This window comes from Protopterus annectens, chromosome 6.part0, assembly GCF_019279795.1.
Source record: "Protopterus annectens isolate FY-2018-M chromosome 6.part0, PAN1.0, whole genome shotgun sequence".
Lineage (NCBI taxonomy): Eukaryota > Metazoa > Chordata > Ceratodontiformes > Protopteridae > Protopterus > Protopterus annectens.
The window spans coordinates 266,268,717-266,295,239 of record NC_056737.1 but is presented as its reverse complement, the minus strand read 5'-3'; the positions used below and the strand labels follow the sequence as shown (position 1 = coordinate 266,295,239).

General features: G+C 37.3%; 1 protein-coding gene across 1 annotated transcript in view; it reads right to left on the bottom strand.

The window, feature by feature from the left end:
• Positions 1 to 26,523, bottom strand: part of PLA2G4F (phospholipase A2 group IVF) — a 1,189,208-nt gene that overhangs the window by 503,543 nt on the left and 659,142 nt on the right. Inside the window, exon 10 of the mRNA XM_044074012.1 lies at positions 2,537 to 2,568. Coding sequence (XP_043929947.1) covers positions 2,537 to 2,568 — 32 coding nt within the window. The remainder of the gene's footprint in view (positions 1 to 2,536; positions 2,569 to 26,523) is intronic.

The window sequence follows — 26,523 nt, the reverse complement described above, 5'->3', positions numbered from 1 at the left end:
CTTCAAATGAATCCTGTGCCTTCCTCTGCTGCATCATAGTCATCACTTTGTAAAGGGAGCAGGTACTCTTCATCAGTTGTTAAAGACTGGACAATGAAAGACCCACCACAGATCCTCCAACAGGCAATTGCATTCTGCCTAGATTTCATACTTGCATAATGTACCTTGCCATTAGCTTTTTCTTGCATTGTGCCAAGTTGCAGCTCCATCTCCCTACAACATTTATGTCACCAACAACATGATTCCATGCCTCTGCACTCTCTACCTGCTTTGACACTCCCTTTTCTGAAAAAGACATTTTCCATATATACTAAGTGCATCCATTAGGATATGGCATTCTTTGGCAGTAAACTGTCTCTCCTGTATCTTGCTTCTTGATGTTGTAACATATTTTCCTTAGACATACAAGCTTTGCAGTAATTACAATAACATGCCCTTTCTGAGTGCAATCAATTTTGTTTCATGCATTTCAATGAGTAATTCAACATTTGCAATACAGAAAGAAAACAATACTTACATACATGACAGTTTTGCTAATTCTCTTTTTAGTTTTGCATAGCTTCTTTTTTCCCTTTCCATTTTTGTGTACGTAATAAATTGTTCACCTGACTTACAGGTAAGAATGTGTGCACTGAAATGTTGGCCTATGAATGAATGTTGGAAGGCTTGGGGGAAGACAATGACATGTAATTGTTTTGGTGCTTTATTCTTTAAAATGCAGCATGATTACCTGCAGCTTGGTCTTGAGCAGATGCGACAGTCTGCATTATACAAGACCATTGATGTTAAAGTAGTGAATATTAACCAAATATGATGGTTTTACACAGCAAAGCCAGTAAGATGCATTACTGAGGATAGAACTGAAGGTATTACAGAAAATCCAGTAGTAACAGGCTATTTCTTCTGTTTTGAGCATAATCTTTTTTTTTAAACTAATTGCTTTTATTATGGCTTTCGGTCAACCTTTGAAGAAAGTTTCAAGAAATTTAGTACAACTTAAGTAGTCCTTATGCATCTGGGCCTTTTGGTACTCAGCTCTATAAAGCTCATTACTGCGCATATGTGCAATTGCATTTATCATCATAGCAGAGTTAATACTGCTGTAGATGAGCTGCAAAGAGCTCCTGCACGTGTGCAAACGCTTCCTAATTCTGCCTTCTGGAGTGATGTAAATGAATGTGCAGCCATTCTGTGAACACAACTGCTTTTTAGCACCAGTGGGTGCTAGCACAGGGTGTTAAGCTGACAGACAAAATTATGGCATGCCTTAGTGGGCTTGTCATACCCTAGAGATCTCAGTTTCATGCCTACTGTTTCAGTAAGTGTACAACCTGACATGGAGAGGACATCCTCTGTGAAAGTTCAAAATAAAACTCCAAGCTAGTATAAAAAAAGAGATTAAGATACTCCTATGCCAGCTGCAGGCTTTGTATCTGCAAAAGATAGAAGCACTCGGTACAGTCCCATAGAGAAAAGAGTTATATATATATATATATATATATATATATATATATATATATATATATATATATATATATACATATATGGACTTACTTGATAACAACTCTGAATGGCAATGCCCCATACAGGAGAGCAATGCAGGCACAAGTATGATGACCTGCAGCAGAAGAAGCCCAACTGATTGACCGAGTTTTTGGTAAAGGTTGAAGACTATAGGCAGTGGCATAGCTGGGGTGAGGAAAAGGGGACAACTGCCCTGGACACAAAGTGTTAGGGGGACATGATCAGTCATCCAAACAGATCTTGATCACTTTTAGTGCATACTGGCTTTTAAAAGACAGCGCTGAATTCATGGTCAATCCTGTGTGGTCTAAACTGTAGCAATTGCAGTTTGCCATAGTATAAAAGAGAAAAGTTGGTTCTCTCTTTTTTAACTAAAATCAAAATGCTGTAGTTCTCTGTGCAGGGTATAAACTATAGCAACTGTTTGCCACAATTTAAAAGAAATAACTGTTTGTTTATTTTTTCCCTAAGTAAAATTTGAGGAAGGAGGTCTCAGGGACAGGGCACAGAAATGGGACCCGATTAGCTCCTCTACTTCAGGATTCCCAGGACTTGATCATGGACTTTTTTTTTAATTGCCCCTCCGTTGAGTAGGGGCAGGGTTGGGGTGGGATGCAGTAACAGAATGTGGCGGCTATATGGCTCCTGCATTTCAGAAGAACCAATCACTACATTTTGTCTTTTTTTTTTTTTTTTGCTGTTCCGTTGAAGGGATGGAGCAGGAGGGGTGTGTGTACCTATGTAAATATCAGCATAGTGGTGGTATCCACACGTTTACTTTACATGTGTGAAGGGCAGAACTATGAACACCACACTAAAATCCTTTTAAAATCTTCTCCAGTCTTTTACCAGTTCCAGTCATGATGTCATGAAAGATTTTGCTATACTGACTAAGCAGTTAACCTCTTTATTAATATTTATTGTATCACTAAAGGTATTGTCACCTGTAGTCCCTGGTTTTCTAGCATTTCCCCCCTAAAATGGTAACATAAAATAAATGCTAGTTACTCACAGTTCAGTAGCCTTCAAATACACTGGCAGGCCCTGTACAAGGAAAAAAAACATATACAAATTACATATTTCATGATACAGCCTGAAAAAAAAATGTAGTTTATGTTGCATACATTTCTTTGTTTTACAGGTAAGTGAACTGAACCACGTGTATCTGTTTTCACTCATGACCTATATTCTCAAGTAATGTAATGACAAAAATATAACAATGACAACATGAATAAAGAAAGAAAATGCTTCTCTGAAGTTAATGGGTAGCAGAAAAGCAGCTTCTATCCATTTAATGATTTAAATTAAACCCAATTAGCACCTCCAGTTTTTTTCCCTAGGATCATCCTAACGCTGATTCTAGACATCTAATATTGTCTCTTCATTTTTATTTTAATAGTTGTAGAAATAATGTTATATACAGACTATTGAAATATACGTTATCATAAAGCTTACACAATGAACAATACAAAAGCACTGATATGTGACTTATGTCTAGTACAGCTAGAGAGATATGAAAAATTGTTCATTCACTCATTTTGTATACTGTCATTATTTCAGGAAACAAGCAGCATTCAGAATTGCTTGGTCTCATATGAAAGCTCCCAGCAGAATGAACAAAATACTTTCAGCAGTATGCCTGTAGCTTCAGCAGTTACTGACATAATATAAAGTGTTTACAAAAACATAAAAAAAATTTACTGTGCTTATTGTAATTTAAAAAATAATATTTTAAGACTTGGAATTTATGGAAGGTATAGTTCATGCTGGCAACCACAGGTGTATTTTCATACTGATAGTACCCATTTCTATTCAAACTTCTTGTTACATGTTTTATACTTAGCCTTTGCTAAATGTCCTTGTAAATGTTGTTATATTACTAATTCATTTAATTCAAAATGAAGCTTTTTCATTTTCTTGTAATTAAAGGTATACAAAAAAGACTTGGAATCTAATGAATGTTTCCACTGAAAAATAATTAAAGTTGTGATGAACAGTGTGTTCTCTATACTTTAGTAACACTTAGAATATTTGTGTACAGTGAGTTCACAACTTTGTCAAAAGGTTCACTGGCAATTAATGCAACTTTACAGAGTTCTTGTTGAGGCAGTGGACAAATCTCCCTTTTCTGACTTGAAGCGTACTTAAGAGGGCTGCTCTCTGGCAAAGAAGCATTTTTTCATTTGTACAGATTTGCAAGAATTTGTCATTATCCCTGAGTACTTTGATTTGAAACATATATATATATATATATATATATATATATATATATATATATATATATATATATATATATATATATATGTACTTGGGTGAATGAGTTGCATACACAAATGTATAGCTGTTGTGTTTACAGCTCATATATCTCAAGATAACATGGTAGACCTATTGTCCCTAGATTTTAATAATGTTATATGTTTTTATGAGTTGATCATAATTTATGTCTTATTTGCCAAGTTTCATGATGCTATTTTTTCCATTGCACACCCATGATTACACTGTAATTAATATGAATCATGATACAGTCATCTTTAACTTAAGAATAAAATCAAGCCCAATCAATAATCATACCTCCTAAACTGTACTGATGGGAAAGTTGAAGCAATAAATTAAATTTATGAAAATAGAAATACTGACTTCAGCAACCCAATGTGCTCATGATCAGGACTTGGACAAAATGAATTCTCTGCTATTAATAACTTCTGGATTTCTTACTACATCATTGTAACACAGAAATACAGAGAAAGTTTGGAAACTGTCATTTAAGTTATCATATACACAGTGGGAGGAGAGAGCCAAACTCCACTTCTATATCTCTGAAATGAATGCAACAGCAGGTATTCTTCAATTAAATCAGAAAACTGAAAGGAAAATTGTGACTGTAACATTATCAAAAAGCAATGGACTGATCCCTTCTGCAGTACATAGATATTGTGCTTGTAGAATAATTTTAGGTTAACTTTGTGAAGGCTGACGGCCTAGTTAGCTAGAATTTTATAGATAATTCTGTCATTTGTAAATATTAATGTAAGCCACAGGCTTGTTGTCTTAAATGAAAAAATAGTGTTACATGTGGAACTGGAAAATAATGTAACAACACTGCACTCTACTGACCAAGTAGAGCATGTTGTGGCCCTTTGATGTAAACACGGCTCCAGCTAGTCTAGATGAAGGAATTATTGCTATTGTTTTAAGGCCATAGTTAATGGCCAGAATTTGCATGCATAAATGTCCTTTATTGCTCTAGTTTCTGTCCAGAGGTGAAGAATGTAAATGCAGTTTCTGTTAGCCTGGGAACCCAGGGAAGTGTGATGAATGATGTAATGTGAACTAGGAATGTGATTTTAAAAACAGAGAGAATAAGAGAGCATTAAGCATTTTTGTCTTGACTATCCAACTCATCAGCACTGTCTTTGCTCTATATTTAAGTTTATCTTAGATTTGTGTTTTTTCTTAGTAATAGCTAGAAACTAGAAAGATTAGACTGAGTTTTTCTGTGACGTCAGAACTGTACTATTGAATTATTTTAAGCATTTCTCTGTGATCTCTGAACTCTTGATTAGCACTGTGTTGTAAAAAGTATTATCTTGTGTTTTTAATTATTTATTACTAAATGTTTTTAAACCCTTTTAACTGTGGCTGTTTTGTCTAGAGATAATTTAAGCTCTTGAGTACATTGCATGTATATAGTGATCCTGTACCAAGTCACTCTAATAAGCCTTGACTGTTTAGTCACACTTACCAGTTGGGTAATAATATTGTGCAGTAATAATTGGACTCCCTTTTAAGGGCTTTTGAGTAGCTGATAAATATTAGTGGGTGGTGGCAGCTAATACTACTGTATAGTCTGGGAAAAAGGGGCACATCTGGAGAACCTGTGACAGCCTTCCCCAGGAGTGTCTGTGTGGTTGTATAAACTCTTCTCAAAGTGTGTGTGTGTGTCAGCTACTTGGGCAGGGACACGAAGCACTGTTTGGACAGAGAGGGTGCTGGAGGCTTTAGCTTACTCACTAGGCTGAGATCTGGACCCTATAGCTGTGCCAGTGGATAGTCCTATTGGGAGCCTGGAGAGCAAGGGAGAGGCTAGCCCTGGACTGACTGTGATCTCTCTGTGCTCTTAAGGGAAATTACACGTTACTGTGTGTATCTGTTATCCTTTCCTCCTATATGAGATGCCCCTCACTGGTGTTAGTGGTGAGGATTGAGGCTTCTTGATTGCTGGGCCAGGGCATTGGCATCAAAAACTTCATAATAAGCAAACTAGATATCTAGCCACCCAGTAGTGTGAACATTGGCTCAATGATTTTCACTTTTGATGTGACACTATGACTCTATGTGCAAAAATGGGAAGAAGGGCTTATGGGTGGATGGGTATCAGAGTTCTGCAGGCAGAAGGAGAGACATTGCTTATATAACTACATCATATAACTGCTGTCACAAGTACAATAAAAAAAAAACTTAAGTTACATAAGACAAGATGGCCAAATTGGTGGTTTTCTATCAGAATCAAGAAAAGTCTAATTAAATTCCATCAGTTATGTTAAACAAAGCATCGGCATGAGGACATGTCTATGACCTATGACAACAGGCTTTAATGGTACCAGTTCAAAAAGGGGGGGGGGGTGGGTCACAAACAAATTTTAGACTCATTAGCCTAAGCAGTACCCTACAGAAAATCATGGAGTCATAATAGAGCTAAGCCAGAATGACAGAGAGGACCTGCCTTCATTAGAAAAATCATTATTTAAAAACTGTACTTGATGAAAAACCAATACCGTTTACTGCTCATCTTCACCTTGCTAATAACTCTGTTCCATGTAAGGAAATAATTGTCAGGTTAAAAGTACTAAAGAGCAAATCATACATATTTCAGTGGGTGTCATGTACACTTGCATATGATTGGTGTACTACAGTTTGGGTGTCACGTAGACATGCATATGATTGGTGCACTACAGTTTAAAGACAATAGTATCCGGAATGCGAGTCCCCAGTCCCGTGATTCTGGGTTGAATCTTCAGTAAAATGTCAATCAAGCAGCAGCTTCTCTATGTACCTAATAATTCCACTATCATGAACAGAATTATTTTAATACATTCTTAGCAGATAATACCCTTTAAGGTTGCCACCAGTCCCATTACCAATGGGGTACTCACCGGTTGGATCAAATGATCGCATTTCCTGCAGGATAAAGCAGTGGGACTTTAAAAAAATCCTTCTTTCCTGAAGTGCTGAATCACCATGGAAAAGATGCAATTACTTCCAGCTTTTCTACTGCAATTCAGTTACATCACCAGCCTGAACCTGCAGGCAGAGCTGGTCCCTGCTAAGTCCGAGTTAAACTCATACAGTGATTGACTGCATTTCTTGAAAAAGGTGGGGATTGGGGAAGGAAGAACCCTATGAAGCCTGTGGCTGTAGAGTGCTTTTTTATTAGTGCTTCTACAGCAAGATGAGCTGAAGAAAAAGTCATAAAGGACTGAGATTTGGTTTTAGTGATTGATCGAGGAGCGAGAAGGGAAGCCAGCCAGCCAGCTCCCAGGCAGGAAGGCAAGCCAGCAAGTCACTCCAGCAAGCCAGCCCTCCGGGAGGAAGCCAAGCCAGCAAGCCAATCCCCTAGGGAAGCCATCCAGGATGCCAGCCCAGCCAAACCAGTAAATATTGTGATTGCAGCGGTAAGTATATATAGTATTTTATGACTTTAACTTAAGTAGGAATATTGTGTTTTAATTGTTTTTCTTTTCACCTTTTTAATGATCAGAAGTAAACGGGGGCACTTAACAGTATTTAAATCTGTACTGGTTGTTTTGAGCTTTGCAAGAGGGTGCAAAGAAGTAAATATATAATTATCTTTTTTAGAGGTGAGTGCTATACCATACTTGAAGAAATAAATAGTTCTTTTAGGATGATCTGTAAGTTGCAATTTTTAAAGATGAAAATGTGTATGTGTGTGTGTGTGTAAAACTATTTTTTTCTGATGGGGCAATGTTCAGGGGTAGATATAGTGCACTTGGTATATTATTAATGAACGTTATCATGGCTGTTTCAGGATAGTTTGCTTTTACAGATGGAAAAGCTTTTGGATAGTTTGCATTTTTGAGTGGAAATGTATGTGTTTTATTTTATTTGCTTTTTTAATGTTTTCAATAAGTTAAGTTGTACTGCTTTGGGTATAGTATGAATATGGCTGTGCTGCTAATGGGACATTTATTTAAGTCTTTGTTTTGTGGGTAAATTAGTGGTATAGGTTTTATTTCTTTTTTCCTTTAATACTGTGTTCGGAGATAAAATGAGGAACCATGGGGTCTGCCGTGTATTGTAATCTATTTTATAGTGGCTGTTGAATGACGACTAGCAAGAAGTAATTCTAAAAGTGAAAAATATGTGTATATAATTTTTATTTTGAGGGGCATGTTCAGGGGTAAATAGTGTATTCAGCATTCTAATAGATGCTATCGTGATTGTATCAGGATAGTTTGCTTTTATAGGTGGAAATGTGTTATTTTATTTTTTTAATGCTGTCTTCACGAAATTTAAAATGTACTGTTTTGCGTATAGTGCCAATACGGCTATGCTGCTATTGGGACATTTATTTATTTCTTCAGTGTGCAGATAAATTACTGCAATAGGTTTTACTTCTTTTTTTCTTATTCATGGTAGGTAAAATGGGTTCTGTCATGCATTGTAATCTATTTTATAGTGTCTGCTTAGTGATGACTTGCAAGAAGTAATTTTAACAGTGAAAAATGTATGTATATTATTTTTATTTTTTGGGATAAACCTACTGCATTCAGCATTCTACTAATATATGTTATCATGGTTGTATCAGTATAATTTGCTTTTACAGGTGGAGTTGTTTAGGAATAGTTTGCTTTTACAAATGGAAATATGTGTCTATTTTATTCATTCAGTTATTTGTAATGCCATCTTCAGATGTGAACTGTAGTGGTTTGGGTATAGTGGTAATATTTTGCATTGTGGCTGTCTTTACTGAACAGGGTAAATCATTATTATAATTCTAATGCCTTAATTTTTTTTCCTGCCTTGCTTAGATATGGAGTGTACTATGGACAAAAATCTAAATCAGTTGCTGTTTTTGTTTTAATATTATTAATGTTTAAAAAGCTGTGTCTGTTAATGGTTTGTGAGGGTGGTTTTGTATTTTCTCTAGTTAGATCATTTTACTACAGTAGGGACATACAGCTGCTACCAACATACCTCTCACCTGTCACGATTTTTGCAGAATGCAGATTTTGCCTCATATTTTTGGTCGGTTCCACATAAAATTTGTGGTTTTCTGGCAAATCATTTGAGCTGGAAATTATTACTGACAAGATGTTTGAGTTTCAGACTTCACGTCTTTCCAAAAAATGCATGCAAAATACAAAACCTATTCTAGTGATTTTCTATATTTATGACTTCAATCATTAAAATCTGCCCCTGATAGTGTGCCTTTGCCCCCTCATTTTTGTTTTTTTCTAGATGTCTTGCTCAAGAGATGCAGAGGTATGGCTACTAGCTGTATTAATGTTAAGGTTGTAATGGCTGCAATTTTTCCCCCATACTTAAATGTGAGCTCTATTGTGACATTACATCATTAACCATTCTACCCTTTTAAATGGTTTGTAAAGTTATAATTCCTTTTTTTCTTCCATTGCTCAGGTGTTCAATAAATCTATATACCAGACCAGGTAAAACTACTTTACAAATTATTTCATGTTTCAGATGCCCGTTTTCAGAATCTGTATTTTTCAAACCAGTTCCTTAAATGCCAGTGTTTTTCATGCTAGTTTCAGATGCCGTGTTCATACCAGTGTCTTTCATGCCAGTTCTTTCATATGTTATATTTTTCAAGTCAGGTCTTAAAGATGCCATGTATTTTATGCTGCTGTTTTTCAAGCCAGTTCGTTGAGATGCCAGTGTTTTCATGACAGTTATTTCAAATGTGTTTTTTTTTCAAGCCAATTCTTACAAATTCCAGTTTTGATGCATTCTACTAATATAGTTCTGCAAATTGTGTTGTTTATCAGGTAATTGCATGACGACAACATCAGCTTCATCATAGTCTACGGCCAATAAGACAATGTACAAGTGGAAGAATGTTTGGAAAATGGGATACGACTGGATTGAGAAATGCAATGACCTGAAGGCATTCTGCAGGTACTGCAAAAAGGAATTCCTGGACACCTATGGTGGAAAAAACAATGTCACATGACATGAAGCAACTGAGCAAAAGACTGCTGTTCTACAAGCAAAATCAAGTCACCTGATGACAAATTGGGCAAGGAACACAAACTTTGAAGGACCAGAATATAATATCATTGCAACAGAAGCCTCTGAGTTGTTCGACTCTGTTAAGCATAATATTTCCAAAGCAGTTTGGATTGGGCAGTAAAACTGTCCAGCCAGTTGTACAGTGACTCAGATGTGGCAAAGAAAATATCTTGTGGAAAGTGCAAGGCTGAAGCCATAACTGAAAATGTTCTGGGACCACATTCATTGGAATGCCTCCTACATTGACCTGCAGAAACTAGGCACTTCATTTGCCATGTTATCAGATGCTTCCAACAAGGGAATCTAGAGACTTTTGAAAGGTATAAAAAGAAATATGGACAGGGGAAAGAAAGAAAGAGATATCTGGTCTGGTTCAATATTTATGCAAAGGAGAAAGCCAAATTAATTAACAGAAAAAATGGCATCCCCAAAAATATTCAAAGAAAAATACAGACAAAGGCATCTAGATACGGAAAAACACACAATAAAAAAATAAGGTCACAAAGAGGTAACATATAAAAATAGAAGCTAAAATTATGGAATACTTGTGAAGTGAAGGATTCAGTGTAGAAAGCCTAACATGTCATATCACAGCATGATGGAACAACTAGTCCCCAAAGTAAGGATAATCAAGAGGAGCAGAAGACATCTGAAGAAGAAATATATACAAGGAAAAGAAAAATACTTAATATGGTGCAATACTTACGCAAAGCAGAAAGCAATGCATCAATGCAAAAACAGCAGCACCAAAGATATTTAAAGAGAAATACAAGGAAGGACATCCAGATATGGAAAATGTTACAATACAAAACATAATAAAACAGAGGAAAAGATGATTAGTAATGGAAAGTTAAAGAAATAGAAATTGAGGTTATGGATTACCTGCAAAGCGAAGGATTTAGTGTAGAAAATTTAACTCAAATAACAATACAACAGTATAGAGCAATGGACACCCAAATTAAGGAGAAACCAGTGGAGCAGGAAGAATCTAATCAGTTGACATACGAAGATACTTTGGAGCCTTCCACAGGAAACCAGTACAAATCTTCAGTTGGAGTCAGTCAGCAAGGGAAGGAACAGGAAGCTGTGGCAACTCTGACACAGTCAATGTTATGGAGTGATAGGCCAGTGAGTTTATCTATGAAACAGTAAAAGATAATACAGGATGAAACTGAAGAGAAAGTGGTACAAGAAGATGCTCTAGAACATTCTATTGAATGCTCACAGAAAATGGAGAAGAATGTGCCCTCATTTAGAAAAAAATTATCTAAGAGAAGAGTTGCTTGATTTAACAGAGATGGGCAGATATAATGAAAGAAATAGACTACAGAAAATCAATAAAAACCAAAAAGTTAGAAGTTTGATAAAACAAATGAACACAGTAATTAGGACTGTCCATAGTGATTCATGTGATATAAGAGAAGTGAATAGGACATATTCCTGTACAGATAAATTAATAACAGATAAAGTCTTACCACAAGTACACAGGGTAGTAAGGGAAAGGAATGGGAGAAGTTGAATGCCATCAAGGAAGTATCGACTAGAGAAGACTATAAATAAAGACAATAAGTGTCACTGTTAGAAGCATATAGAAGAGGGAACAAATCAATAGAAATACTCAGAAAGATAGATGTGACAACAGCAGCATGCATCAGGATATATCGTGCATTATTGCAAACAATAAACTAAAAATATCAACACAGGCAGAAAAACATAGAAGATACATACGTACATAAATATAAAGGAAAAGGATGAACTAAGCAATTTATTGATGACCCAAAAAAGTTTTATAGAGAACTGGGAAACAAGGCAAAAGGAATTGAAAAACCACAAAAAAAGAAGAAATAGATACATTTTGGAGAAATATCTATGAAGATGCTGTGGAACATAACAAAGATGCAAAATGGATAGAGGAAGTAAAAGAAAGAGTAAGAAGTTTAAATGTACAGGATATGAAATGGGATGAAGTAACAGCCAGAGAGACTGAAATGAAATTAAGAAAAATTCATAACTGGAAAACCCCAGGCCCAGATGCAATACCTAACTTCTGGCTAAAAGTATTAATATCTTTGCATGAAGATTTAGCCACGGGTAAGAACTATTTATATGCATGCCCTGAACAGACACCAGCCTGATTAACAACAGGAAAAACAGTACTCCTACTTAAGAGCGAACCTACAAACTGTCCTAAAAATTATAGACCAATAACTTGCCTTCTAGCAATGTATGACTGGAATTGATTCCAACAGAGTTTATAGTCATTTAAAAGAAAACTCAATCATGGCAATAGAACAACAGGGTAATAAAAGAAAGTCATATGGAGCAAAGGATCATTTGTTGTTAAATAACGTCATAATGGAGAACTGTAAAAATGGGAAGAATATAAGTATGGCATGGATAGACTACAAAAAAGCATTTGACAGTATCCCACATTCAAGGATAAAAGAGTGCTTAAAAATATATAAGATACACCCTACACTGATTGATTACATTACAGCAACCATGAAATAGAGGCAAATCACTTTGCAGTTAAGCCATAATAAAGGATACATTATTATTCCAGGGATAAAAATTCAAAGGGGGATATTCCAGGGTGACTCTGTCACTGCTGCTGTTTTGTCTTGCCCTTAACCCATTAATCTGTCTACTCAACAGATTAGGTCATGGCTACAATTTGGCTCCCAGAAACAACAAGTTATAAAGACTTTTCATCTTCCTTTTGTAGATGATTTAAAACTGTATAGCTCATCAGACGAGGAAATGAAAGCACAACTGCAAATGGTCAAAACTTTTTTTAGATGATATAAGAATGCCATTTGGTCTTGATAAATGTGCAAAAACAACTTTTAAAGCAGGAAAGCTGCAGCACCAAGAAAACATCAGTTTGGGACAAGAATGTGATATAAAAGAACTTGAGGAAGAAGAACTGTATACATACTTGGGAATTCATGATGGTATAGCAATAAAACATAAGCAAATGTGAACAAACCATAGGAATATTTTAGAAGAGTTAATTAGTATTGAAAACAGCGTTGACTTCTAGGAATAAAGTCCAAGCTATAAACCAATTTGCTCTTCCAGTCCTAACTTAGAGTTTTGGAGTGATTGACTGGCCCCAAAAGGTGTTGCATAGGCTGGACAGGAAAACAAGAAGGATGCTTCAAGTTCATCACAATATTTTATAAAAATTGGTGCATACAAAGATCATATATTCCCCGTTCTCAAGGAGGTATGAGCATCCTCGAAATTGATTACATGTATAGATCTGCAATTGTGGGACTGCATATATATCTGATGACTTCACAAGATTCAAATGTAGTGAACGTTTTGAAACACGAGGAGAGTAAGTCTAAGATGATTTCCATACTTAGTTTGGCAAAAGTACATCGGCATTAAGTGGGAATGGAAATCAAACCAGAAGTAGATAAAAATCAGGGAGCAAGTTAATGTGCTAAAAACAAAACAAAGAATATAAGGTGAAGGATCAGATGACAAGGCAAGAAATGTGGAAATTGCAAAAATATAGTTGCAAGTATAGAAATCTCTTGGAACAATCTCATGTTGATCAGGATCGAACGTACGAATGGTTAAGGAGAGGTGAATTTAAAACAAAAGATGAAAGATTAATATTGGAGGTCCAAGACAGTGGACTACGTATACATTGGTTTACAAAGTCCATTGAATATGTGGGAGAAACAATGTAGGTTCTGTAAAACAGAACTGGAAACAGTTGCACATATTGTTGCTGGTTGTGATATACTTGTTTGTCTTTCGGCTTTTTCCCAGTAAGGGGTCGCCACAGCAGAACTCAGGTCCGTTAATGATTGGCAGTAGATTTTTATGAAATGCCAAGGTGCCAGCTTGACGTCTAACCTTCAACGAAGGCACGCCTATTTAGGCACGCAAGTCTTTTGAACACTACCCAACTGCAGGGAGGACATGCAGACTCCACACAGAAGGCACTCCCAAGCCAAGCTGAGAATCGAACGGGAGAACCTCTTGCTGTGAGGTAACAATGCTACTGCTGTACCACCACGGAATACTAATGGCATAATATAGCAAGATTGTTGCATTGGGGATTGTGCAAACATTATAATATTGAAGTAGCTAAAAAACACTGGAAACATCATCAACAAATCATTACAGCAAATGATGAAGTTTATATCACATGGGATCACCCACTACCAACAGTTCAAAAAATAGATGTGATAAAACCAAATATAATAGTTCTTGAAAAGAAGGCAAATGTAGCACTGATCATTGAAATTGCTACACCCAGTGACTACAGTGTCTTGCAAACAGAAATACACAAAGTCATAAAATACCAGGATTTGCAGGCAGAAATTAAGGCAATGTAGAAGAAGGATATCCAGACAGTTCCAATAGTAGTAGGAGCAATGGGTCTTATAAAAAATAATTTACAATCGTACTTAGATATGTTACCGATACATGTAACTATATATGAATTGCAGAAGGAGTCATTACTGGGCACACTGTGGGTTCTGTGAAGATCACTTCTGGCTAACATTATAGACTGAACCAATATTAATTTCATGAACTTTAATCATATTTTTGAATTAGGAATGGGGTCTATTCCTGTCATGGTAGTAGAAACCCAAAAGACGCAGAGAAATTAAAAAAGGGAAACATAGAATTATTTCCACTTGTGCAGCACTTTTCCAAAAACGAAGGGGAGGTAAATAGCCTTTTGGACTGCTATGAAGATGCTGATGAATCTGCCCAGGCCATATCACAACAGATTTTCAGACATAATATAAATGCACTCCTTCCTTGAGAAGCATTTCAGCATATGGGGCTAATAATGCCAGTGTAAACTATGGAAAGAAATCTGGGGTGTATAGCAGATTAAAAAGTACCCATCACTCCAGAAGGCTAACTGGGATGCATATAACAAATAAGGCAGCCAAAAAGCTAAAGGACAACTACATTATGACATAGAAGTCTTTGTGATGAAACTTTTTGGTCATTTCTCGGGTTTTGCGACTAGGACAAGAGACTTGAAAGACTTATTTGAGTTCTGTGGCATGAAATTTAAGAATCTTCTAAGGCACATGCCAACAAGGCGGCTGTCATTCCTGCCAGCTACTGAGATGGTGGTAAAAAACCTCCCAGTGTTCCAGTCATATTTCTTCTCCCAAGGAGAAGAGGAGACCACTTGGCAGATATGACTGTACTTTTCACAGAATAAGTATGGGAAGAATACATTGCCTATACTGCCCGAGTACTATTTGTACTTTCTCAGTGTCTTTCTCATGGATTTCAAAGAGCGCATAAGCATATTAGAAAAAGCAGCACTTACTGCCAGGGAAACATTTTTAGTGATGGTCTCTCTCAAGGAAAACCTGCAGGCAAGAGCAGCAGATGCCTTTCTTGGTGGAAAACTTGGGCCACATATGAACTCATTAGACAGTACTTCATTCAACAAGCTGAAGAGAGACTTCATCATGTTCTTGGAGATAGCAGTCTTAGAACAGTGGTTTGATTTTAGTAAAAACAACTATTTATTTACACTATCTAGGTTGTCTTTATCCGAGCGTTTTGCATTCAGTGACTTACTCAATGTGTCCACTGCCCTCAGTCTATAGGACATAGATGAAGACAGTCTCTTCCAGGACTACTTAACAATCAAGTCCTTTTTTTAAGAATTATGTACCACAGACTTATCACCAAGAGAAAAGTGGGTGAAGCTTTTCAAAGAAGGGCCCAAGCTGACTGCACTATATCCCAAAATTGCTAGGGTATTATTTATACCAACATCCAAAACATTTGTGTAGTTTTTACTTTGGTTAAAAATAAATGGACATATATGTAAAATTATTGTTGTGTGGACTTTTTAAAAGCTAAGCTAATGATGAGTATAAATTGCAGGATGAAATGCAGTGACATTTATTTATGTATTTGTTGACATTTGATTACTAGGAAAGTTTGACTGGGTAGAAGTCTATTTTCAGCAGAGGCCTGGGGAGAAAATCTCCAAATTATTACAAAACATTTTAAGAACAATAATTTTACAGTCTTCAAAAACAAAACAAAAATATCTGCAGTTTAAGTAATTATAACAAATTACTGATAATATAAAAACATTGGTTAAGAATTGATACAAGTTAATATTTATAGAAATTTTAGAAAGTTTGTAGATAAATTAAAGGTAAGTTAGTCAAATGCAAACAGGAAATGCAATATGAATTGAAGGAAAAACAGGCTTATGATATATTTAGAGAGAAAGTCAGGGAAGAGAATTCGATAGAAGTAAGGAAGGAAGTGAAGAAGGGAGAGTGAGGTAGTATATGGAAAGAAAGGTAATTGTTCAGATTTAGGGATATAGTTTATCCTGGTTTTGAGCAAGAACAAAGCCAGATTTTAGCTAGAAAGTCTTTCAGAGAAGTTTTGAAAGACAGGGGAAGGTATTCACCTGATGGATATAGGTAAGGAGCACAATGGCCAGAAGATTTGATGGGTTTCTAGACAGATGGGATATTTTGGTCACTGGATCACTGTGATGCTCCTGCACTGGCCCACTAATCAAGGAGCCTAAATCCTCACCACTAACAACAGCTAGGGGACATACACACTGGGAGGATGACAAGTACACACACAGTAATGTGCAATTTCACTTAAGAGCACACAGAGACCACAGTCAGTCTGTGGCTGGTTTCTCCCTCTTAAAACTGGTCTGCAAATGTCCATAGCGTGGTCTTGAGTGTAGAGTTTAACCTCTCAACAAGACCATTAGTCTGGGGATGGTAGGGGGTCATCTTTGGGTGCTTCACCCCACAGTGCTTCCACAGACAAGCCAGTAGGTCTGACATGAAATTGGCACCTCTGTCAGTCAGTATTTCTTTTGGGAAACCTACCCTGCTGAGAATCTCTAACAAAGCATTAGCCACCTTTTCTGCCTCAATAGAGGACAATGCCACTGACTCAGGGTATCTGGTAGCATAATCAAGTACCACTAGGATATACTTTTTTCCTGTGGAACTTGGGGTACTCAGAAGTCTCACAGTATCCATAGCTACACTCTGAAATGGCTCCTCAGTCACAGGCAAAGGCATCAAAGGAGCTTTCACCTTGTCTCCTGCCTTGCCTACCTTTTGGCACCACTCACAGGTCCTGCAGTACCCTTTTACATCTCTAGAAATCCGAGGCCAATAAAAGTTCTGCATAATACATCTCTTTGTACATTTTATGCCCATATGATCTGCAAAGGGAATATCATGGGCTATGGCTAGAAGTGCCAGATGGTAGACTCTGGGCACTACCAACTGCTGTATTCTCTCATCCTCCAGTCCTCCCTCAGGGCTCCACACTCTATCCAGTAACCCTTTATCCCAGTATACAGATTTCCCCTTCCCTTGAGAATCAGGTGCCTCACTAGCTACCTCCCTCAGGCCTTGTAATGTAGGGTCTGAGAGCTGAGCTTGTCTTAACTCTCCCTTTGTAACTCTTCCCAGCTCCCCTTCCACAGGAAGTCTAGCATCCTCTTACAGCAGTGTTCCACTGTCAGCCTGGGTACTACTACTCAACTCTGCCCTTGCAGTCACACTGTACAAAGGATTGTCAGTACCCAAAAGCAGCTGTGGCTCACTTTCAGTCTCACTGCTACAGGGTTGCTCCCTCCCTGAAGTAACCACCTAACCAGTCCTGGCTCCCAGTGTACTGTCTGTCTGGGACTCCCCCCCCCCCCCCAGGCTACCAGACCCACATGCTTGTCTCCAAGCCTGACTGTGTGTAAGTGGATGCACACAGGGTACTGCATTATAAAAATCATTCCCTGTCAGATTTTTGCTGTATTAAGCATCGCTATTTTTGATAAGTTTTTCTTATACAATTTTGTATATGCGGGTTGAATGTAAGCTTATCATCCACTATCACCTCTAAGAATTTGCTATGAGAGATGACTTCAATGGTTATTTTATCATGAGAGAAGACTTTAAATTTTGTTTTCTCATGAGAGAGGAATTTGGGGTAAAAAAAAAAAATAGTATTTGGTCTTTTAGGGTTGATCATGAGTTGTGAGTTATGAAGCCATGTTTCAGTGGCCATTAAAACTTCCTGAGTATTTTTTGGAGGTGTACCTTGTTGTCAGATGTGCAAATCAGAGTGGAATCATCTGCATATTATATTATATTAGTGTGGTGTGTTGTGTGAATGTATAGCGGGTGTTGTTGAAAATGTTAAAGAGGAGGGGACCAAGGAAAGAGCCTTGTGTTACATCAGTGGTGACTGGGAGGTAAGGAGAGAGTGTGGAGTGTCATTTTACTGACTGATACCTATTGAGTACATAGGTATTGAGCCACAGAAGGCTGGGCTGAGAGAAACTTAGTGAGGACATTTGAAGTAGAAATTTGTTGTAACAAACTGTGTCGGATGTTGAATATTACTCAAATATTATACCAAATGGGGCACTTATTCATGCCATCAAATCAAATGTAAAGTACGCATTTAAAAATAAATTATTTTATTTTAGTGTGCTTGTATGTATGGAGTACATATAATTTTTAGTTTTCTTGTTTCTAGTTATAGTTACTGCAATAAGTAGAATTTAGGGTTTTTGCATTACTTTACAATAAGCCTACTCTTAATTGTACACATTTAAAATGTTAGTGTGCTTGTGAGCAGTATATGTTTTTTTTTAGCTTTCTTCTAGTTATGGTTAGTGTAATATTTAGTATGTAGAGGTTTTTTTTTTGCATTTTAAATAAACATACTCATTTGTTTTATGTAGCGTGTTTTTTTAGTCGTTTACTTTCTGTTACAGCCACATGAGTAATGTGTACTTTTGCAGTAATGCTTCACTTTTACTATTATAGCTGCATATTTTAAATTTCAGTTTGTTGTAATAACTTCACATTGTACTTACAACTGCACCTCCTTCACCATATCATGCGTAGAGAGTGTGGACAAGGTCATACTAGCCACACCCCCATGTCCGCTTTGGCCCACTTAAAAGGTGGCAACCTTAACACCGTTTAAGGAACAGGACACAATGTTGTTTTGTTACAGCATTTTCATAAAATCCTTTATTATCAGACCACACACACACACACACACACACACACACACACACACACACACACACACACACACACACACACACACACTCTCCCGTTCGATTCTCGGCTGGAGCGCCTTCTGTGTGGAGTCTGCATGTCCTCCCCGCGGTCGAGTAGCATTCAAAAGACATGCGTGAATGGGCATGCCTTCATTGAAGGTTGGGCGTCGAGCTGGCACTTCGGCACCATAAAAATCTACTGCCAATCATTAGCAGACCAGAGTTCTGCTGTGGTGATCCCTAACTAGGAAAAACCGAAAGAAAAACAATAACAACAACAACACACACACACACACACACACACACACACACACGCACACACACACACACACACACACACACTCACACACGCTGAGTTGTAAAAATAAAGAGTACTGCTGTTCTTACTTTGATTTGTGGAGATTATTTTTTATCTGTGTAATCTCTGATGTTGTAGATTTGTTTGCATTGAATTGGTGCAAGGGACTGAAGTATTTGTATTTAATTATTATTATTATTATTATTATTATTATTATTATTATTGTTATTATTTTGCTTCTATGAACTGCTGGTGCAGTTTATTTTTGATTTTTTTTTTTTTTTGCTGATATCTGCAGATGGGGAACAGGATCAATGTCTGGTTTGGTGGCGTCTTCCTTTTCTCTGTAGCAACATAAAAATGCATAGGTGGTACAATATTAATGTCAAAGAGGCTTGGAAAAAATGGTATAAAGTATGATTACAAAATAAATGGTCAAATGACAATGGCAGATAATTTAAACATAGATTATTATTTCATAAAATCAGCTAGTATGGATCTCATCAAATTGTATGAAGTGACTCTCCATCAAAAGTGAGAGACTTGTTAACGTGAGTTCCAACACTTGAAAATATGAATTGTGATTCAAAAAGGAGAGCAGAAAATTATGGAACTCACTGTTACAACTTTCAAATGTTGTTGCAGTAGACTTCAGTCAGTCTCCTGCACCTTCCCAACATGCGGACCTGCTTCTCCAGTAATTCTTCTACTTTTATATATACATATATATGTATATATCTATATAGCTGCTAAGTCCAAGATCATTGTATATCACAGGCAAATGCTTTGGGGTAGCATAATCTCAGACTCTGTGTATATCCCTATATTTGCACTTGAAATTCCGTAACTTCAAGGACTGTAATAACTGCCCATACATTTTCCACAGGTAGGTGAGTAAAAGGCAAAACTAGTCACTGAAGGAAAATCATTGTGCTGTTTTGTACTTCAGTGATCCAACACATTATTATAACAATGTTGTGTTTTATAGCCTTCAAACAGACCACATAACACAACTGCAAAAGATGCAACCATTCATAGAAAAGGTTTTAGGGCTGTTAACATGAACTATTTGGAAATGCATCAAGAGTTGCCATTTTACACATATCTATCTATATGGTATATGTTTTATAGCTACTCAGAAGTAACCTCTACCTGGTCAATGCATTAATATCTGATCCACTTTTGCTCAAAAATCTATGGGTGAAATGGACCACTGGAGAAATTAGTGCCAGACTGGGAAACCTAGCAATAAATATAATTATCAATAATGGAAAGAACAAAAAAATAAATAAAAATGTCAAACGTTACGCATCTGCTAAGAATATTGAATAAAGCTTCCTTTACAGTCAAAGTCTCATTAACTGCCTTCAAAAGTTGTCTTGATACAATAGTACATATGCATTTTTCAAGTCAGGTTTCAAGTCCTAGAATTGTTGCTCACAAAACTCAGCTCTGTGAACTTCACCGATAAGCTTCAACATGGGTCTTGTATGGTAGCAAGCCTCACTCTCCTACTCCTCTCAGTGAATGAGCTGGGATTCAATGGATCAAGTTAGACAATCTGAAAAAAACCTGGTTTGTTAACCACATATTCCATAAAATATTACACACACACACACACACACACACACACACACACACACACACACACACACACACACACACACACACGCACGCACACACACACGCACGCACACACACACACACACACACACACACACACACACACACACACACACACACACACACACACACACACACACACTCTAAATAAATTCATCAATGTCAAGATATATCAATAAATAAAACTAATATGTTCCCTCAAACCTAAATATCAAAATATTAATGAGAATAGTAAAAGCTGTGCTTTTGCAGAGGGGTAAGCCCCCACCTGCACCCCTTACTCCTCTGTTACTTTAAATATACCAACTCTGAGATCATACAACAGTGGGGAAAAGGGTACATTTCCCTACCCCACTGTCTTTAATCTGGTGAAAAGCACACAGAGCACCACAGCTGAGCAGAGTGAGGGAAAAGCATACTGAAATTTGATGAAAACAGACTATATAAATATGGGAAGTAGAAATTATTAACATGAAGTTATAGTAATGAAGGGTATAATGGTTAAGGTGTTTGCCTTACAAACACAAGGTACAGGGTTTGAATCTCACAGGGGATAATTGGCTAGGCTTAAAATGGCTCGCAAGGGCAGTTAGCCTAGTACTAACCTATGAACCTATACGTTTTACGTACAAACCTGGGCTAAAGATCCTGGAAATTAAAGCAGAGGAAAGAGGATTGCAGGTTAATTGTTCAGTACAGTATATCAGTCCCAAAAGAAGAAGGATGAGAGAACAGGGAAGAGACTAAGGGAGGAGGTAGAAGGAAGAAAGTTAAATTATTGAGGAAAAGTTGCAGCTTCACAGTAAAGATGGATGTGAATTGACTGAAATCTTAATCTATAAGGATTTGGGCATCTGGTGCACAATTTTTGTCTGTACCAGTGGCATACAGGGATAAAGCAAAATGCAAATAAAAATAAACAGTTGTAACTGTTATAGAATCAAGTGCCATACTTGCATATTTTTCAGTGCACTGTTGTGTTTTGCTGACTATGTTTTATTTGGTGCACCGAATTTACCACTGGCTTGGTTATATTTTGAGTATAAAGGGATAAAGCCATGACTACTGCCCAGATGGCCCAAGTTCAAACAGTTGCTCAGGCACTAGAAGGTGCAGGAAGGGAGGATGGGTGTGGCCATCCTGAGAGGGAGGACAAAGGCACACATGCTCAAGGCAAACTCATGCAATTTCATTTCTTTGGTGGGAACCAGGGGAAACAACCATGCAGTGCTGCCTGCAGGTTAGTAAGACTGTCCATTAACATCAGCCCAAAGGGTGTTACAGGGTACATGCTGGAGACATGGGAAGAAAAGGGCAACATACTCCCTCAACAGTACTGGGACTGTCCCAGGATGCCTTGACCTATTAACTGGCACTGATCATGATCTGTGTAAGCCCAGTGGAGGTTGGGGGGTTCATCAGACACAATGAATGAGGAAAAGCACTGGGGGCAGCTGATGATCAGCTGTGAGGGAACCAACATTTAGGGGAAATGGTGAATGACTGCACAACACAAGCTAGAGTTCTGTTTGTGATCCCAGAACTAATGCATCCAGCACACCAAAAGATCAGCTCAAAGAACAGAAGCCTGGAAAAAACCTAAACTTCTCAGTTTCAATTAACTTTGTTTATTGATTATATTTTCTTATTAACCAATGTTAATAAAACATATGAATTAGTTATGTTTTACTACATTGGTTTTTAGTTTACATTCTTGGTTTGCTGCTCATCTGTTTATAACTCAGTGCATGATACATGGTCTACAATCTGGTAGAGCAGTTGATTTCAAAAGCAAATTACATCTGTAGATTGCAAATTTTATCCCTTATATACTGTTTGCATTCAGCAGGTGAAACAGATTTTAGATATATTACTACAGGTGGAGCCATAACTAAGGCAGAGCCAAGGGGGGAAGCTGCCCCAAGAGCAAGCTGTTAGGAGTAGTGATTGGCAGGTGCAGATGCCATTTTCGCATGAATGAAATTGTTTTTTGCTCCTAAAATTAGAGTTGGAGAGCTGTTTTTTTGAGAAACTGGTTGGGCATCAAGAGATCTACCTAGGGCTCTGATCATAGAACTTTTTATTTTTTTTTTAGTCACTGTCTCAGACACTTAAGAACTTCTGTCCCCGAGTAAGGAATCTGAATTTTAAAATAAATTAAGTGATTATTGTCAGTTTTCTAATCTTAATTATCTCCTACTTTGTCAGCTGGCTAGCATTTGCTTACCAGGTATTATTCTCAACTGTCCAGAATTTCACAGACTGTGCATAATTTTGCCTCATCTTTTGGGTCTAGCCCTCATAAAAGTTTTGTTTTTTTCTGGTACATCACCGAGGACTGAAGTCACTAAATAATGAAAGATATCTAAGTCTCAGACTATACATTTCAGAAAATGAATGCTAATGCAAAACCTTTTATTCAGGTTAAGTTTATAACAGCAGTATTTAAAATCTGTCCCTGATTCTGAGTCTTTGCCACCCACTATTTTTGGTTTTGTCCAGAATTCTTTCACTATGAAGTTAAGCAGTATGTTAGAAGGACAGGTTTAAAAGTTAAAGTGATTTGTGAATGTGTTGTTATCTTATCTTTGCACCATGGCATACAGTGCAAAACATGCCAAACAGTGACGTTAACCATTGGGAGCATTTTTACTTCACTTCATAGGAGAAATCCAATTTTTAAAATTCCATTTTTCATACACTGACATCACTGAGGAAACAGTAAACTTTAACCTTAGTGATGTCAGTGTAGTTAAAACATTTGTTGCATCCCTAGACATTAACTGGTGTACCACAACACTCATGTGAAGGTGCCCCATTAAAGTGCATGGACACAACATGCTATCCATGGGTAACATCAATGTAGGAAATACTAAACTTATTTGGGGCATAGTTTAATAAAAAAATTACAAAGCTTTTTATTAAAAAGGCCAGTATAAATAAGTACAAGCAAGTGCAGAAATGTATCACAGCACTTGGCTCATCAAATGCCATGATGTATTTACTGATATTGGAAAATCAGGAGGCTTAGCTAATATATATATATATATATATATATATATATATATATATATATATATATATAATAAAATAAAGTGAAACAAGTGTGGGATGCAAGACTGGACAGGAAGGACTAGTGCAAGCTATATTAAGAGGGAAAGAGAAATATAATGTGGTTGCAGGATGTGGAGAAGCTGTTTGGTTCAAGGAGCTTTGGAGTGACTTAAAATGGAAGATCTCCAAAAAAGCGTGGGAGAGTTTTGTGGTAAATATGGAAGCTATAGATGGCAGTGAACTGACTGGCAGGATTAAAAAATTATAACCTTGGAATGGAGAGGAAGAGGCAAGAGAATGCCATCAGAATAGGGTGGGAAAAGATGGAGAAGTCAAAAGGGCAAGAGTATCTAAGTACAGGTTACCTAAGAAAATATGGACAAGTGGGCTAGATACACTAATGTCAAGAGAGTAAGTGGGAGATGAACTTGCAGATGAGGGCAAGGAGAAGGAAGCCAGGCCAGATGGACAGATGCAAACAGCAGTGATAAGTCATAAAGGAGAAACAGAGTCAGAGCGTTTATGCAAACGCCAACACCATACCGAGCAGAGGAGGGGAGTGAATAGGGGCAACAATTCAGCCAAATGAGAGAAGCAGTGGGCCAAAAAAAAAAAAAAGAAGAACAGCACTGAAATCTTGCAAAAGCAGTAAAATGGGGAAGGGGTTAGGTACAACACAAGGAGGGATTCAAGCAGCGCCAATAGTGAGAAGGGCTAAAGGTGGTTTTAGAAATAGGAAAGGTTACAGACAGGTGAGTCAGTGTCATGGGGAAAGAGATGAGGAGTGGATAGCTGTGCTATAACAAAGAACAGGATTTTTGATGATTGGAAGCTCAATCAAACAGGGTAATAAAACTCTAGACATGAGAAAGACGAGACCTGATTTCAGTGAAACTGGTCTTGAGGTTTTGCTAGATGTGGACGCATACCTCTCAACTGTACAGATTTTTGCCTCATATTTTTGGTGTGTTTGTCCTAAAATCTGTACATTTTGGGCAAATAGCTGAGGATTGAAGTAATTAAATAATGACAAATATTTGAGATTAAGACTCCACATCCTTCAGAAAATTCATGCTAATGCAAAACCTATTATTCTATCAACTTTCTAAGTTTGTAAGAGCAATATTTGAAATCTGTCCCTATTTGTCCCCCCATCATTTTAGGCTTTGTCCAGATTTTTTGCTCTAAGAGGTTGAGAGGTGTGTGTGGAGGGATGTGACTAAAGTGATTACCAAGGGGAAGACATTGACACATATTATGGTAAACAAAGGCACAAATGACCTTCGCACTGCAGACAACATGAATGTGGGTGCATTGAAGTGTTAAATGAACTTAAAGGGCAGACTAGAAGTTCTTATTTCCCAGTTTGCCATCAAGTATTTTATTTATTTTCATTTATTTTACATTTGTTGACTGGGATAGTCTGACTGGATATATGTCCATTTTCAGCGGAGGCCCACGGAGAAAAACTCCAAGATAATAATACACATTGAACATTTAATAAATGCTAGTTTCAAGCAGATTATAGTCATAAGCAATACCAGAATTTAGCACATATAGTACTAACTTATTATAAAACACTTTACAAAAAAGTTAGAAGTAGTTGAAGGTCAGGAACCTAAGTAATAGAGAGGTCACTATTTGGGGTTAGTGCAAGGACATAACCAATGAGTTTTGAAGTATTTCTTGAGTTTGTTTTTGAATTGAGTTAGTGAGGGTTCTAGGGTCAAGTCAGCAGGGAGTTTGTTCAATGTTTTTCTAACAGAGTTGGCAAACAGAGAGTCTCCAGCTGAGTAGCTGGATTTGTATGTTTGAACTAGGAGTCTAGCGGATGATTGCAGTGGCCGGGTGCTGGTGTAGGGGCTGATAATGTTTTTTAGTGCAGGTGTATTTTCTGGTTGGTAAAGGACTTTATGTGCCACTATTAGCTGGTTGAACTGCAGTAGGCTAGGCAGTTCAAGCCATCATAGGTGATTTAGGTTGTGACAGAGGTGTGTCCGATAGGTAAGTAAATATAAAGTAACTGAGATGAAAGGCATCGGGAATGACCAAGTGAAGTCTTCATTAACCAACAGTTATAGTGATACTATAGTTTCTAATGGCACATAAGACAAAAAGACAATAGCGTGTAATTTTATGGAAGTGGATTATGTGAACCTGAAGGAGATGGTTAAAGCTAAGTTATGGATCTGGAGACAAACCGATGAATGAGGCAAGCTATGTGAATGGGTCAGCCATGGACAAGGACTTAAGGCTGTGGCAAAACTGGAAAGAAATGAACAGAGCAGCTACACAGGAATAAGAAGCTAATAAATACGACAACAGGCAAAGCATACAAGAGATGGAAAAGAAGGGACAGAAAGTCGTATGACTCACAATCCATGTAGGCAAGTAGAAAGGCAACAACGAGTATAATGGCAGTAAAGGAACAAACTGAAAAGGAAATGGCAAAATGGGGGGGGGGGGTTCTTACTAAATAGCAAAAAGCAGGAAGAAAGGGTCAGATTTGGTCAACTTCATTATGAAAGACAGGGATAAAGCAGGTCTGTACACAGATGATGGTTGGCAAGTAGAATCAGTAACAGGAATGGCTGGTAGAAACTAAAACAGTTGAATCCTTTAAAACATACTTAGATTTCTAAAGGCATGAGATCGAAATTGTTGAGGGAAGCTGTATCTA